Below are 17,323 nucleotides of genomic sequence, written 5' to 3'. Positions count from 1 at the left end.
GGCTCATAAAAGTTTTGAGATTTAATAATATATAAAAAGCGAATCGAGGCTTTTAAAAGACCTAAGCTTTTGAGACACAAAAGAAACTTTGGGAGGTAGACAGATGTATTGAGGATAAACAGATTTTTTATTTTTTTAGTCTAAGGCATTAATGCCCGTGTATGTTTAGAGCAGTAGAAAGGCTGCTGATTAACGGTGGTTCAATTCCAGTTTGCTACTCACGCTTACGGAAGACTAGCGAAGCACTTTTGGTCTTGGTGTCTGACTTTCTCTCCCCATCTCCTTTGTTTTCTTCAGCCACACAGCTAAATGGAAGTGCTATAATAATTTCTGCCCGTTGCCTGTAGACAGGGATGTTCTGTTCTTAATAATAAAATACTATAGAATAGTAGGTATTGGAGTTGGAGAGATGTGCTCTTTTGGTGCATATTTTGCAAAGAATGGTAAAAAGACAGACAACATGACCCCAACAATTGCCAGCATGTAGCCCCAGCCGATCTGGCAGTCTCCTGCATAGTAAATATCTGAATTCTCGCAGAATCTCTTCACAGTAGCAGAGTTGAAACCAAACGGATAAACCAAAAGGCCGGAAGCCATTATGAACACTAGAGAGGAGGAAAAGAAATAAATTATTATTGAGCACCTAATTCTTTGAAAAAATATATTTATTTTAGATGAAAATGTTGATTTTTTAATATTAAAATTAATGGAGAAAGTCAAAGCTTAGGAAGCCCTTACGATTTGTCTCTGAATATCTTCCCTTTCATAATCACCTCGTATGGGCTGCAGTGTCCCACTGTGGTATCAAGCAGTCCCTTTGCCCCCCTCCCCGCTCGCCCCGAATAGCATTTGGGTCAAATCTGGGCTGTCTCGCTAGTAAGTCAAGAGTAGCAGTAATTAGAATTACCTATAATGTTCGAACTGGTAGATAATTCATAACCAGCAAGTATTTAATTAAATATTAAGATGATAAAACAGCCACTACATGCTATTCTCTGCATTTGCAATTTGCCTCCCTGAATTGCTTTTCAGGTAGAGGGCATGTGCACATTGCTTCTATTATAATAATGGAGAGACTTAATCTAAAAAGTATCCACTAAAATGGTAACTACTCATTAATCTTTTTTTCATTAAAAAAAAAATAATGAGTTTGTAGGCTGCTGGAAGTGGAAGTTTAAGGCACTCGGCCTGTGAAATTCGTGCAGTTTGCAGTTCCCTGGAGCATGTGCAGAGGGCACCAACGCACAGCGCTCCTAAACCCCCGGCACCGACAGCCCAAATGGCTGTTCCCATTCCCACTTCTTTCTCCGAGGCCATTGGTGTTTTCAAGGTAAAAAACAGAAATAATTGGACAATTGTCTGTCACAAGACAGAAGGATGAAACTTTAGTTTCGCTCATGGTTCTGGATCGTGCCAGAAAGCAACCATGAGTGTAAACAAGGTAAGAAAATAATTTGCATCAGTGTTAATCTCCTGCGTATTCACGTTGTCTTTTTTCCCACATTTGCTAATTTAGACAGCAGTATGGAAATAAGCTTTCATTATTTGCATTATTTTCATTATTTTCTTATTTATCAGTCTGTTACGTTCCTGACACTTGCGACTGATGGATTAATTGGGAACTGGGGGACGTGTCAGCGAGTCGGAAGAAACAGGGCTGAATCATGGGCCAGCAGGAGCAACGTGCCAGCCCTGTTACACGTTACCACCGTTTTATCTCCTTCTGCAGCATTTCTATTGACAGAGCTTCCCCCACCAAAGCAGGCAGCTCTGCTTCCTCACTCCTCTCACCAGGACGCTTCCGCTCACACAAAACCCATCCGAGCTGGTGGTTCTTATTTTTAATTCCCTGCATTTGGGCATTTTGGACACAGGTGGTACCAGCTCCCCTAAAGGCAATGCTAAGATCAAAGCGCACTTGTCCTCCCCCGTGCCTTTCGCATGCGAGTCCATCCTCCAGGGCTGCTTCAGCAACGCCCAAACTACTGGGGGTAACTGCTGAAAGCTGAAATGCCCCCCGAAGCAGCAGGCAGCCCTTTAAGCGCCGATTGAGCGTAAACCTAATGCACGGGAGAGCGACTTTGCAAAGAGGAAACAAAACCAGAGCAAATCCCGCTGTTACGGAAGGGAAATTTCGGAAAGGGGGAGCCGCAGGTGCCGCTATTAAGTGCCCTCGGTTTTAGCAGGACAACTTGCAGTGCAGACCAGACCCACGCAGTGCGGGTGCCCGAAAGCAGCCCCAGCAATTATCCCCTCCAAGGGGAACGGAGAGCAGGGAACAGGGATAAGGACACCCACCAATTTGGGCTTAAAAAGCCACTCTCTTCCTTTGTAGCCGAACAAAGAGCTGGAGGGAGCAGTAATGATACAGCCACTTCTCACATATTGCTGTTTAGCTCCTCTCCTTTGTAAAAAAATCATTCCCGTTGGCTTCATTTCAGTCCTGGTGTGATTTGAGGAACTTGTATCAATCCCGGACTGTTGCCAAGTTAAATGGAAGATGATGCCAGGGTTGTTTTTTCCCTTTTTCTAGCTTGTCTAAATGGTGCAAATCACAGGGTAGCATTTAATAGCCTCAGTATTAACATGGTTACAGAGCAAGCTGTGGGACTCGTCAAAACCCTTTGCTATCAGATGGAGAAAATGTACTGGTTTGTAGAATGTCACCAAACGCTGTGATTAAATAAACACAAATATGTGACTACAGCTCACAGGCTGAGTTAGTGCCTAAGATATAGGTATGTTTATACAAGCATGCGTACAAAAATGCTGGAAATACAACGTGTGCCAGAGGCTGGCTGATGGTCCTGCAGCATTTCAGCTTATCCAGGTTTAGCTCAAACTGGTTAGGAACAGGTTGTTTAAATATGACTAATGCAGATGAAGAGTGTCCGCACATCTCTGTTTGTACACATCTTTTTAGGACCCATAAAATCCTCCCTGGATTCCGGCTGGCACAACTCAGTCGTTCACACTGGCCCTTGCAGCACAGAAAGCCTGAGAGTGGCTCAGAAATCTCTACAACTGCACAAATAGCTCAATCCCCTGCTTTGCTTCCCGGAGGGAGGGAAATCCGGCCATCCCGGCTGCACAAGAGCAATGCTCTGAAGCCAGCGCAGAAGTAATTGGGTTTGGTAATCGCTGCACTGGCTGCAGGTTCATTAAGGGCCGCGGGAGGGAACGCGGCGCCGCTGACCTTTGAGGCTGCGCGGCCGGCGCGGTGTCTGCGGCAGGACGAATGATGACGCTTTGCTGCTCCCGCCAGCGAGCGGCGGCTCTGGCGAGGATTTATAGCCGTGACCTGGGAATCTATGGGCCTAATCGCACAGTTATAGAGTTGTGCGTCGCGCGCTTGAACAGGCTGCGATGATGGAGCGCGGGGGTCTGCAGAGGACGAGCGGCTTCCGTAGCCTGCGGGGCTGGGAGATGCACAGCAAAGGGGAGGGACGAGCCCTGATGGACCTCGAGGCAGTAAACTGCCTGACACAACCTTTTACAAGACCCAGGGAGCGAAGAAATGGGGATGCACCCTAAATTGGAAGCCTTTACAATTTTCTTTTTGAGTTGCTTCATTAATTGCACATATTTTCTATTTAACTTTTGAGAAATTAGGTAAGTTGCGCACTTCTGCAGATCAGCAAGCACAGGAGCACACTGATGCTTTAATACTGACTTATTTGAGCGTTGGCGCTTTCGGGGGGAGCAGCACGGCGAGGCCGGGCTGTGCCTGCGAGGTGCCCGTGTTCCCTTGTCCCTGTGCTCCGGTTTATCCAGCAGCGAAGGAGCATCCATGAAAACTCACCCTGTCCTGGTAAACCCAGCGTCTCCCCGCGGTGCCCATCGCTTAACTGCTCTGCTGCTAATGCAAACGCAGGAGGCAAACGCTTTGCTCCTCTTCGGGCTTGACCTACCCGTGCCGGCTCCGACCGCGCTCTCCCAGGGAAGGAGGGAGGACTGAGCCGACAGCTGGCGAAATAAAAGGGGATCTGGGATACCTGAGCAGCAGCATCAGGACGGCACCGCTGCACAAGTCCCCGTCCTTGCTGACATCAAACGGGCCCACGTGTCCTCCTCCATTAAGGCATTTCAAGGGTTTAATGAATTACTCGGCGAGGTTAATATATCCCTGTGGTAGCTTTATCACACGATTACTCACATGCCACAGCAAGCAAACGATTGGCATTTATATCTCTTGATAGAGTAACTCAGTTAAGGTGCTCGGGCCAAGGATAAGCAGTGGGGACAGCAGGACATGGCGCTGGGGACAGAGGGTCTGCACCGCCCCGGGTGGCAGCGCCAGCAGCCGCAGGGGGTGGCAGGGGACGGAGCCTGCGGCCGGGCCAGCCATTCCCCCCCTCTCCGCTGCCACCTCTGCCAAGAGCAAATTGTCCATTAATCACCCTCTTATCTCTGGAAGCAACAGCTACTCCCAAGGACAGCTGTATTATCCCTTTGTTTTTATTAATACCGGGGAGAACGCCGCTACGGATCACCTGGCACGGGGATTTATTGACTCGCAGGCCTCCTGCTCCGAGGAGGGCTGAACCGCCACGCGGGAGGTGCGTTCGCCTTAAAAACCAAACTACTTACAGCCCCCAGCCATGGCGAGAGGCACCGGCAGTGGAAATCTGTCCAGACACAGAGAATTAAAATCAGCCTCTTTCTCCTCATTTCTCCCTTCTGGTCCCTGGGAACTCGGGCACTGGCTGGGACTCGCACAGGTTGCCTGGGTCTGCCAAGGTCGCGTCATCTCCGTGCCACTCGTGCCCTTCTCTGGGACAGGAGGCAGCACACACAGATGTACCCGGCTTTTCTCTGTGCACTCGGGAGCTTGGTCAGGGAAATATTCCTGTTCGTGAAATGAATTCAGGTCACTGGGATAAAGAGATGCAAGAAAATCCTTGCGTGCATGGAAGAAAAACCACGTGGAAATGTGGTCTGGGAAACTGCCCTGCAAGAGAGCCAGCACTGAGGCTCTCACAGACATCTCCAGTTCTTGGAACTGGAGAAAATGCACTAGGAACATCCCAGTTTTTCCCACTCCCTGTTTGCACTATGTGCAATCAGCAGAGTGAGTCTGTGGGGCCGACTCAGACTCAGCAGGATGTGGCTCTCTGTGGTGCGTTCCAAATAGCCCCCAAAAGAGGGAAAACAGCCCCAGCCGGGAAGGCAAGAGCGGAGCTGGGGCCGGGAGGTGTTTGCTTTGGCTGCCGGCTCAGGAGCGCGTGGCAGTTACGCGCTGGGCGATCCACCCGCCCTTAGAAACGCTCGTGTCTCTAGCAGGGATTATTTACGGGAAGCAAACGGAGTTAAAGAGGGGGAATGAAATCCTGCCCGGATGGAAACGCAGCCGCTGGCGTCACTTGGCCGGGTTTTGCTCCCACATTTCTACCAGGAGCCGCCTGCAATGGGGCAGGCAGAGGAACCCGCAGCAGCGTCTGCGGTGGCCAAGTCCCCGCTTTGCTTCTCTCTCCTGCACAACCCTATTAGCCCAGCACCGGAACCAGAACCAGAACCGTGCCGGGCTGCAACAAAGGAGCAAGGGGAGCCCTGTGAACAGCCACATTGTGGCCAAACCAAAGGATGCACGAGCTGTTTTCCACCCAAAATGTGAAGGAAGCAAAGGGTTAAACATCACTCAGGGCCAGCCTGGTGAACCTCGTTAACCTAATTGTGGCAGAGGTGCTTAAATTTGGGGTGGCCAAAAGCCTCCAGCCCTGGTTGCAAGGCTGGGTGGTTCTGCCCTGACTCTTCTCCGTGCTTTGATTTAGGGGGTGACTTGCTGATAAATTCAGAGCCTGTTTTTTTTTTTTCCATAGCAAATTGCAGAGGCCTCGTTACTACCCTGTGCCCCAGGGGTTTGCTTGGCTTCTAGGAGCCTCTCGGCAGGATTTCACGCTCAGGTACCGGCGTGTGGGGCTGTCCTGGCCCTGGGCTGTCGCTCTGTCTCTCCTTGTCTGTGTTTTGTCACAAATTCCCCTGCATGGGTGTCCTCAGAGCACCTTTTGGAAGGCTTTGCACCCTGTTTGCATCCAAGCAGCTTTACCCTGGGCTCCCTGGGCATCAAAAGGGGGACAAAATGGTGCCAAAATAATGTGAATTTCTACAGTATCTAGCAAGGAAAGCAAAAAAAAAAAAAAAAGGAGGAAGCATTTGTTGAAATACATTTCCAGCAAGGGAATTGTGTGGGTTTTTTTGTCTTTTAATGCCCTTCTGAGTGAGTGTTGTACAGTGCACCTTCCAGGGGACACCGGCTCCCAGTGAGTTGCAAAGGGTGAAGAGCTGTGAGAATTTCCCCTGCCAGCAAAACTGCATTCCAGGGCAATGTCATTATTCATCCATAATCTTCAGAGGGAAATGGAGTTATTTTTTTTCCAGGCAGCACTTGTGCTGAAAACGTGTGGCTTTCAAAGACCCTTTACTAATAGCCACCTTTCTTCAGAGCTCTAAATAACCCCCTCTACTCTGTTTTTTTCACCTATACCATCTTTTCCCAAGTTGTTCTTGTCTTTCAGATGCTTCCTGTCTGTTCCCATTTTCATGCCTGATGCTATTCTGTGGCTCTCTGGGAAGGATCTCTGGCTTTTATTGGCACTTTGGGCTCCTTCCACCACTCTTCTAACATCCTCCCTTCTCCCTAAAGCACAGACTGAGCATTTATGTAGTGTCCTCATTTCATTTTCTGATTATCGTAAATGGTCTCTAAACATTCTCTAATTAAAATAGTGAAGTATTCTCTAATTAAGTGCCTGGTCAGGACATAAGACCCCGCCCTGACTAGTTGCTGACTTGCCTTTTTCCCCCCAAACCTTTGAACAGATTCCTATGTGGGATGTGGCATTTGTGAGCCACGGATTATTTCTGCAGAATGGAACATCTTGGGCCGCATGCAGCAGATGCGTGAGCACTGGGTTTTGGATGTCTTCATTCTCACATGCCAAAGCCTAATCTTGCAAATGCTCAAAATACACTTTAAATAACTGTTTTCATCAATTTGTGGCGGGCCTGGCTGCTGTCTTGGAGGCAGATCCAGGCCGTACCCTCCTCTGCCTGCTGCAGCTGTGAAACATCCTCTATTTTTTCTGTGTATATAAGTGATTTTGGGTCCATCGCTTCCTCTGCAGCTCAGTGCCATGTGTATTCCTCCTTGAAAAATTCAGAAAGCGAAGCTGTTTGTAACAGGGGGGAAAAAATGACATCTTATTTGTGCGCAAACAGTGATCTGGCACAATGCATGCAAGCCCAGCGCTCACCGAGTACCAGGCAGCCCGGATTTAAAAAATAAATAAAATAAATCACGTCAGCCAGCTTGCTTGCAACAATTCTAATTTGCCACGGGTTAATTAGAAGTCGGATTTGGCGGCCTCGCTCCGGGAGAGGAGGCAGATAAGCGGGTGCTGTGGTGCTTTATCAGCAACGCGGGGACCTCGTTTGAGGAGGGAGCGCGAATTCCAGGCTGGAGATCACAGCGGTCGGGCCGCTTTCCGCAAAGGGAATGCGCAGAAATGGAGCGAGGATGGGAGATGTGGACCAGGAGGCCCAAAATGAGCCTCGATGGCAAATATTAGGGTCAAACCTAAGCTAGGGGTCTGGCTGGCACTGATGATTTCACTGCACGCTCGTTATCATTCACCTGGGAGAAGGACATTAGCACAATCACATCAAGGGCTCATCCTACCCAAGCCATTAGAAAATGGCATTTTAATGGGGAGAAGCCAATTTATCTCTTTAATATCTCTAATTATTGCATGATAGCATGAAATACACTTATTTTCCCGGTCTCCCATAAGCAGATATTGGCTGTTATACTGCTGCTTTGCCACAACCCTGTAAATTTGAGCCTGGTGTTTTGGGCTGTGTTTGCCATTTGTGCTGGGTGTTTCCTGCACAAAAAGTGCCTGTTTTCTTCCAAGTGACAGAAGGAGGCTGTGAAGGGAAGCTGGAGGCTTGGAAAAGCCTGAGCCACCTCAGCCTCATTCTGCTGCTGTTAAAGAATTAGAAACTATTAATATTGTCTCTGCTGGCAGGTTGGGAAAACAACTTATCCTGCAGGCAAGGAGATTAATCCGAAGGGGGAAATAACCCTGCAAAGCCCAGCAGGAGCTGGCTGGCCAACCCAGCACTTGCTGAACGCAGCTGCTCTTGATCTCAGGGTGTTAATCTCATGCAATTTCTTTGATTTTAGGGAAACCATTGCAGCATGCATCAAACTATAGAGATTTTGCTGAGTGCCCAGGGCTTCTTGCACCTTTAGCTCTCATTTTCGTTGCTTGCACTGCCGTGAGCAAAATAGTAGTGCTGGAAATGCTTAAAAAATAAATAAATCCAGCCTGCTAAGTCTCTGTGGGCAGGGTGATACCCCACTATGTTTGCTCCTTTGTTCTTGCTATGGCATCGACACGCATTTTTCCATGTAGGAAAGGGAATCCCAGGGCAACTGGATAATAAGGGTTTGGGGTTTCCAGGGCACTGTGGCCATCTTGTCCTTGACCCGCTGGTCACCCCTTCCTTCCAAGGAAGGAACGTGCAGCTGGTTGTGGAGGAGGAGGATCCCTCTCCGTGACATGGGAGAACTGGAAAGTGCTGACAAAACAGGGGACTCAAGTGGGTGACAAGGCCAGGAATGCAGGACAACCACTAGCGAAGGATGACACATCCAAAGTTTCCAAAGGAATTTTCCCTAAACTGTACATAAAACAGCAACCCCGTTTGGACAAGCATCCTTATGAAGGTGTTTTCAACCCAACTTAACCTGAGCCTGCAGGAACAAATCCTGTGCCCTGGCCAAAGCCCACTCTGTTGTTGCAGGTCCCCTGGGTCTTGCCACGTGTTAGCGCTGTCACCCCACGTAACCCTTGGCACTTTATAGTATCACTTCCTTGCTGATCAAGTTTGTACAATGTCCCAGAGCATTTGATGTGACTTTTCATTACGGCTAATAAAAAGGTAGGTCGGATTCTCGGCATTGCTGGTGTTCACGTTCATCACCCCGATTCCCCCGCTCGAACTGCAGCGTCTCTCCGCAGGCGGAGAGCCCGGAGCGACACGGACTCCTCCCATCCTCTGCTTCCTTATTCCTGTGTGTTTTGCATAATCTTTTGACTTCAGCTACTGATAAATAAATTGCTTTACGTGCCAGCGAGTAAATCGCCACTCGCTGCTGAGCCGCTCTGTGCCTCTTGTTTGCAAGGCAGTGCTCTCAAGCTGTTTTTTCTTTAATCGGTTTGGCTTGGCGTTCAGTTTCCCCACTATTATTTATGAGCTGAATCTTAGGAATGGATTATGTAAAACAGGCTGCTGCCAGGGGTTGCAGGTGATTTCTCGGGTGCTGTCGGGAAGAGGAACATCCAGGTCTGGATCTTGTTCTTGGTTGGGCTGATGTGAAGGAGAAGCTCAACCTCTGAGAGCAAAAGGACCTCAGATTCCTCAGGTTTTCAATCAAATGATTGCTTTATAAAAGCAAGCCTGAGCAATGCTCCCTGCACAGCAGGACCGTGGCACTTTCATACTGGGTGGGTTTTATCACGTTTGCTTCCCAAATGCCTCGCTGTGTCCCAAGCAGCTGGCCATGTATCGGAGCTCTCCTGAGTTAGTGCTTTTTGGTGAGGGTGGTTGCGTTTGAGAGGAGGTAAAGGAGCAGCACTCAAGTATCTTTGCAAGCAAAAGCTATCTGCAGATGCCCAAAGCCTTGTGAATTACTATGCTTGGATTTCACAGGTTTCTCTGATTTCTCGCTGTCTGAGTTCACACCTGAGTGTGGAGCAGCAAATGTGGGAAAACGAGAGCTGAGGTGCTAAGGAGCAGCTCGTGTTTGATTTTTTTTTCTATTTATTTCCCTGTTCTAAATCCATTCCTCTGGAAAAAACACATGCTGCAGCCTGATGTGGCTGCAGAGAGGCGCAGGATCGAGTCACCCCTCCTTACAGGCCCCTTCTCCTCGTGGCATCGGGGTGACCGGGGCCGCTCGGCGCGCGCAGACGTGGCCTGCGTGAGCTCGTCAGCTTGCTGCGCTCCCCGTCTCCTCTAATTTGAATGCTAATTTAAAAGTTGGCTGATGCAAATGCCACCGTCTGCAGCCTTGCAGCTGATGGGGTTCTTAAAACCCAGCTTGGCTGCGGGAGCAGCGCGTGGGGGTGGCGGGGGACACCCGGCCCCCCAGGATTTCCAAGCTTCTCTGCAAACTGTGTTTTTACTGGGTCTATGGGCATATTGGGGGGAGCAGGGAAAAAGTGATTTGCATCTAAATCTCTCTTTTCAGCACCAGTGGGAACCAGGGGCCGTGTCCAGGTTGCTCCCATTGGCGTGTCCACTGCTCTTCCCTCTTACGTGTCCCCTGTAGCTTTGCAGCCACTTTTCTCTTGACCTATGGAAACACGGAGCAGCTTCTGCGGGAGGGAATCCCCCGGATGGTAAGTGCCCGGATTTTTCCTTTATCCCTGAGACGATAATTGCCAGGGGTTTTGCTTCGCTCCCTCCGTAATCTTGGGCTGTGCAGGGTGGCACTGCGGGAGATAAGCGGGGATTGAAATAATCCCACGGGAAGGGGTCACAGGAGCCCTGGGATGTGATTCAAGCAGGGCAGCTGCCTGCAGAGCAGCTGGCAGAAAACAGCCCATTCCAAAGGTTTTGGTGCTCCCAAAAAACACAGGATCATTGGGAAAAAGTGACGCAGGAGCCAATGGGGTGACATGATGCGGCAGCGGGACCCGCCACGGTGCAACGTGGGCATCACACTCTGCAAATGGAGGCAGAACTGCCCCGGCCCAGGGAAGCCGATTCCCTCTGGAGCACCCGGAGCCGGCAGCATCCCTGGGCTGGCTGCCGGGTTTGGAACCTCACACGGAAAACGTGCTCGGTGTGAGCGTGCCTGGTCCTTTCAATGGAGCAAAACTGCTCTTTTCCAGTCTGGCAATGAAAGAGCAGCATTGCTGGCACTGCTGAGCCTGGAAGCACAGCTCCAGGGGAGCAAGCCGGAAAACCAGGCTGCGGTGATTAGGAAATTAAGGAAATTAAAGAAGCAGGGATGGGACAGGATGCTCATGGCCGTGCAGGAAGAGGAGTCGCCTGTGCTCAGGGCTCAAAGGCCGGATGCTGCTTTTAACCAGGGGTTGCTTTAAATAAAACTCAATGCCCGGATGATGGATGCTGCTTTTCCCCTCTCTTCCCTCTGCCAAATATCCTCTTCCCGCTCCCAAGGTTGTTTTTGGACAAACTGCCCTTGGGCGCTGCAGGATGGGGGGCTGCGGGCTCAGCGCCAGCACTGCTGGAGTTTGCAGGCAATTCCCAATGGGGGCTTGAGAGGGGGTGAAGTAAGGGAATTGCATTACTATTTTTTTCCCTTTTCTCCCCGTTTTTCCTTAGGGCTGTTCTCATTCTGTCACAGCGATGCCAGGGAATTGCTTTCCGAAGCAAGAGGAGCAGCGCAAGCCCAGCTGAGCAGTTTGCAAGCCTGTCACTTGCTGTCGGCAACGGGGCTCGATGAGGGGCTGTCGCTTCCCAGCCAGGACACATCCTGCAGCTCCTGCCAGGCAATTTGGGGCCAAATGGGAACGGAGCTACAGCAAGGATGGGCCATGCAGAGCTGGGGCTGCTGTCACTCACAAAGGGCTTCCTAAGATGGGCCAGGAACAGAGCCCTGGTGTCCCCAGGGCCCTGACTGAGCCCCAGAGATAAGCAGCTCCAGCCGCAGGGATCAGCTCCATCCATCTGTTCCCCGTTGGCTCCCCTGGGATTAGCAGCAGGCGGCTGCGGAATGGGATTTCCCTGGAGCGAGCCCGCCAGGAGGGATGCTCCAAGGAAACAGGTTTATTCCCATTGGGAATGGGACAGGGGATCACCTCCTGCTGCAGCGCAGCGTGGGTACCCGTGGCCCTCCCTATACCCCCACTTAGGCTTGGCAGAGGCACCGCGTGTCTCACCGGGATGGATGTGCCCGGGATACAGCCCTGCGGGAATGACCTTGGCTCCGTGCGGGAGCAGCCAAGCAGAGACCCCCCGCACCATCCGGGCTGCAGGATCCATGCCCGGAGCAGGGACGAAGCCGCCCGCCCGCCGCGTCCCCGCGGCTCCCGCTCACTTGCCTGCGGCCGCCTGCACATAGCCGGCCAGGGCGCACGCTCTCCGCTCGCAGGCTCCGGCGGGCAGCAGGACGGCGACGAGGGCCAGCAGGGCGCCCAGGGCCAGCAGGGCGCAGCCGCCCGCGCACAGCACCGCGCTCGCCTGCAACGAGAGCCGCCGTCAGCGCCGCGCGGCGCGGCCGCCCGCCGCACGCGCTGCAGGATTCCGGGAACGCTGCCCGGCGGCCTAAAACAGGGGCTTGGGTGCTGCAGGAAGGCAGAGGATCCCTCCTGGGAACTGCTGTGTGTCCATACGTGTATGTAGACATACATATTTATGTAATACATAACTGGAGGAACCCCAAGCAGGAGGATTTGAAGGAGGGAGATGTGACACTGCATCCCAAGTAAAAGTATTTTGGGAAGTGGGATGCAGCCAGTGCAACAACTGCAGCAGCTTGGCTCCCAGAAAGGGAGTCAAATTTGCTGGGAAAGAGGGATCAGCTGCTCCCTCATAGAAAGAAAATAACTCCGTGCAGGATAGGGCGCTGGGTTACACGGACGTGTCTGCCGAAAAGAGGTTTTGCAGGATGCTCTGTGTCTCAGCAGTTGCAAATGTGTCTGCAATACCCATCACCCTGTCCCTGCATGTGCCCGACAAGGTGCCTGGGCCAGCAGGAAGCTGCACCGCGGATCGGGGAGGGAGGCAGAGCTGAAGTGCAGACCAGGAGGCTTCTTCGGAGAAGAAAGGCACGTTAATTAACCTCCAGGCATGATGCAAAGCCTCATTTGTAGGATGATTAACATAATCCCCCAAGTGCAAACACACAGCCAGCATTAGTGATCATTTGCGGAGCTCGGCGCTTCCCCCCGCCTGCGTTAGTCTGGGTGGGAAACGCGGCCCCGGCTCCGGCAGCACCGGCAAAGGGAGCCGAAAGAGCAGCGGCCCCAGGGAGGGATCAGCCAGATGTGATGGCAACACCCCCATGGGATGTGCTGTCAGCACTGCCTCCAGATGTGCCATCAGCATCCCTAAGGGACGGATTGTCAGCATCCTTATGGGATGTGTTGTCAGTGTCCGCCCCAGGGGAGCCATCAGTGCCCTTTTGGGACAAGCTGTCAGCGTCCTCCTCGGGTGTGCTGTCAACACCCTCAGCCGTCACCCCCGTCCCACGAGAAGAGCTGCCGACCCCACATCGGCCTCTGCTCACAGGGTCCCCACGTGTGAAGCTGCTGCTCTCCCGGCTTGCCGGTGGCCACGGTTGCACCAAAAAGATGGGAAGGCTGGTCTGAAAGCCCAGAGAGCTCCATTTCCCATCGCTCCAGGAAGGAGACCCCAGTGCCCCACAGCGGAGCCAAGGCCACTGCTCTGCTTGGCGCAGAGCTTGGGGGTATTTTGTTATATATCCCCCACTGAACAGCCCTGGTGACAACCAGCCCCTTGGCACTAGAGGTGGCAGGTGCAGGGTTCTCCCCTTCTCCGGTAGCCAAACACAGATTATCCCATTGGAGGTTTTGTGTCACGCTGGATCCAGTGTCTAGAGCCTTTTTAAAAGGATATTAGCTGGACGAGGCTCTGCCCGGCTGGATCATGTCTAAATGAGTCACTGTTGAGCTTCCTCCTTATCTTTAAAGTTTGTTATTGCTTGGATATGTTTATCTGAGTTGCATTTTGCAAAAACATCTGATCAGAAGCCAAGCCCTGGGAACGGCAGCGTCTTTGCGCGTGGTTGTGTAAATCGGCAGGGTTTTATGCAGTGCTTCGCTTTGCAATGCACAAAATTGCTTGCTTGTCTTTAAGGGCAATTTAAGGAGTGGGGCAGCATCTAGGCAGACGATCCAGCCTGGATCCTGCTGCCTGGCCCGATTTCGTGAGAGATGGAGAAATGCAGCAACCGAGAGCCTGCTGTGCCGGGCGCAGACACCGTCCCCCGGGATTTGTCCCTTGTGCCGGGATTTGCGCCGCGTAGCAACCCCGAGTGGTTCCAGGCTGTTGGGGAAGCTGCAGCCGCAGCCGGGTGGGGAGAAGCCTCGGGATTCACGGGGAGAGGAAAGCCGGGGGCCCCCGCCCAAGATATCCCGATGGCCCCGCACCCGGCTGCTCCATGTCCCTCCGGAAAGTGAAGCCCGGTGCGGGGTGAGGGAGACCCAAACTGCCCTGTTTCTGCCCCGATTTATTGCCCTGGTAGCAGGGTGAAGTGCGCAGGACCGGGCGGGAGCTCCCCCGAGGCCGCATCCGAGCAGCCTGGGCTGCCGGCAGCTCTGCCAAGGGCCCCAGGAGGTTCCTGCACGGAGCCTGGAGCACCCCAGGGATGCACCGGCAGCACCTGCAGCCCAGGGCCGTGGGGACACGCGGAGGAGCACAGGGGGACACTCGGGGACAGCACAGGGGGATGCAGGGGGTGCTCGGGGGCAGCACGGAGTGGGAGATGACAGGGAGGCTCAGGACGGAGGGATGCCGAGGGGACACCAGGGCAGGTCTAGGAGACCATGTGGGAGGATGCCGGGGGGGATGCAGGGAACACGGGGCAGGACGGTGCCGTTCCGGGAGGATGCTGAGGAGCAGGGGCGAAAACAGGGGGATGCCAGGGAGATGTCGGAGGGATGCGGGGGGCGGGCGGGGGTGGTGCCGGGTAGCCCGAGCGGGACGGAGGGACGAGGGGAGATGTCGGGCGGATGCCGCGGAGCCCGGGGCCGGACGGAGGGATGTCGGGGCACGTCAAGGCGATGCCGCGGCGCGCGGAGAGGGCAGCGGGACGGAGGGGGACGCCGGGGCGCAGCGCTCACCTGCCAGGAGCCCGCGGCGATGTCGCCGAAGCGCGCGGGGCCGGCGCAGCCGCGGGGCGTCTCGGCGCAGCGGCCCAGGAGGCCGAAGGCGAAGCCGGCGGCGCGGGCGGGCGGCAGGAGCCAGGCGGGCGAGAGGAGGGCGGCGGCGCAGGCGGCCGCGAGCGCCGCGGACAGCAGCGCCCAGAAGCAGCCCACGCCGCCGCACATGCTGCGCGGCCCGCGCGCCGACCCGCCGCGCGCCCCCCGCGCCATCGGCGGCGCCGGCGCCGCGGCCGCGCATCCGCCGCGGCGCGGGGCGGCCGCCGGGGCCAGCGCGCGCTCCCTGCGCGCTCCCTTGCGCGCTCCCCGCGGGGCGCGGCTGAGGCCGCGCGCGCTCGCGACACCCGCCGCGGGCGGGGCGGGGGTGGGAGCCGCTCGCGAGCAGCGAGGACGCCGGGTGTTCCCGTGTTCCCGAAGCGCGGGTTATTCGGGAAGCGCGTTAGCCTCTCTTGAGGTTAAAATGTGCTTCTTTTCTTTCTTTTTCTTTTTTTCTTTTTTCCATTTTTTTTAACTGGCAGATGCGAGTGCAAAGGGAATAAAAATGCAGAGCGGTTGCTGCGACTTTGGTTCCGAGGCGGCGGCTGGGATTTGCTCCTGTTAAACGCAAAGGCTCCTTCTACTGCACGTTGGGAGTTTGTAGTGCCCGTTCTGATTCCCCACCTCACCCCAAGTTGCTCCCTGATTTATTCCTGTCGCTCCGTCGCTCCCAGCAGCTCTGTGGCCACCTCACACCGTCTCAATGAGGCACCAGCGTGTCCGATGGGACACGGCTTGTCCAGGTGGGAGCCCTGTGTTGGGCGGCGCAGGTGCAGGTCCGTGAAGCCGGAGTCCCTCCCTGCAGTCCTGAAATAAGGATCAAAACGGGGTTTAGCAAGAAATGCCTTGTTCAGCCCCCATGTCCTCCCGTGGCTTCAGGTGCTGCTGCCCCCGAAGCAGAGGGAGGGCAGATCTCTGGGGCAAAAAGGAGCTTTCCCTTCACATTTGGGGCTTATTGTTTGGTGGCTTCTTAATTCCGACCCTTTGAGACTCAGTGTGGGACGACGCCGGTAAAACCGGTGCAGTATCGGGCGGCTCAGAGCAAGGAGCCTGGCACCCTCTCCTGGTGCGCGCCGAGGTTGCTGCGGAGCGAGACGTGTGTGATTTTGCTCCTATAACCTCACGAAAAAGCATTTGGAGGGACAAAACACCGCCAAAATTTGCTTTGCCCGGGACCCCTGTCTTGCAGAAATACCCAACCGTTGCCACGTGATGTGTCACGATTAATTATTTCTGTTTCATTAATCAACTCTAATGCTGTTAGCAGTGATAATGGCAGTGTTTAGAATATACGATTTTTAAGTTGGGGTGTGTTTCTGAAAAGGCATCCTTGACTCCTAATATATTGTCATCCTGATTTCAGAAAAAGAATCAGGCTCTTAAGCCCCATATTCAGATTTCTTTTTTATTATTTGCATTGCCAAAAAGTAGTTAGTATCAGGGTTTGTTACACTTATGTTTTCTGAATGCTGTTATTGAATTTAGAGGTTCATTTTGGTTAATTAGCTATCAAAGATGCCAAGCTGCCAAAAAGGCTTGTGATTTCTCAATTGTGCCCAAACAGCACATCCTGTTTAGATCTTTTAAAATACTGTCTATTTATTTTTCTCACTACGGAGAGATGGCAAAACTACTGGGTGATGAGGAACTAGGGAAATTTCATTTTTCTTTGTATATTTTAGTTGGGGGGAGGCTTCGCCTGGCTTCTTTGATGTTGGCCAGCCTATGTCCTCAAGTCATATTTCAACTGACTGCTCAGTTAATTAAACTGCCATGTTCTGTTAAGAGCTTCCAACCTGCTGCTTTTTCTGCTTTCAGTCTAGGCCTCCAGGGTCTTAGGTTGACTGACGTTCTGTGGATTGGAGCTTCAGCCCTCCCCGACATCCCCAAAACAGGGATAAAATTCCAGTCCAGGTAACGTGATTGAGGCCACAGCTGCTGGTAGCTTGAAATTTTTAATTGGGGGGAATTTTGGGGGGGGTTGTAATTTGGATTCTTTTTTACTGAGGATACCCGTGATCTGCACCACACCATAAAACTGTGGAAAGAAACTGGGTGAAAATCCAGCTTTAGTGTTAGCATTGGAACTGTTATTAAACATTTCAGTGGGTCTCAGGTTTCATGCAACGTTTATGTCTTTAAGTAAGTTGTAAAAGTTATGGTTGCAATTCTTCAGCTTGATCTGCAAAACTGGACCTTATCACTACAGAAAATTGCATAGAAATTAAGAGAACTCTCTGTGTCATAAACTAGAGGACCAGACCAGTTATATTAGGGTTCTTGTCACAATGCAAGTTATTACACATGCTCACAGATGGCTGGATGCAAACTTTTACGACAGAAGATATTAATTTAGTGAATTTAGTGGCTTATATTAACACTCTTCCTCTCATTCTTTTAAATTT

The 17,323-nt window shown here is 52.6% G+C and overlaps 1 protein-coding gene across 1 annotated transcript; it reads right to left on the bottom strand.

Annotated features, from left to right (window-relative positions):
* Positions 1-229: 229 nt before the first annotated feature.
* LHFPL7 (LHFPL tetraspan subfamily member 7) lies at positions 230-15,050 on the bottom strand. Its single transcript, XM_088533077.1, has 3 exons — positions 14,844-15,050; positions 12,081-12,219; positions 230-605 (listed from the first exon to the last, which is right to left on the bottom strand). Exons 1-3 carry the CDS (start codon positions 15,048-15,050, stop codon positions 379-381), a joined length of 573 nt encoding a protein of 190 aa, XP_088389203.1. The 3' UTR covers positions 230-378.
* Between the last annotated feature and the right edge of the window lie 2,273 nt (positions 15,051-17,323).

The sequence above is a fragment of the Tinamus guttatus genome, unplaced genomic scaffold (assembly GCF_059628265.1).
Source record: "Tinamus guttatus ecotype Peru unplaced genomic scaffold, ASM5962826v1 Tinamus_guttatus_pri_ptg000480l, whole genome shotgun sequence".
NCBI lineage: Eukaryota > Metazoa > Chordata > Aves > Tinamiformes > Tinamidae > Tinamus > Tinamus guttatus.
The sequence above is the reverse complement of the archived record's forward strand: the minus strand, read 5'-3'. Positions and strand labels throughout refer to the sequence as shown.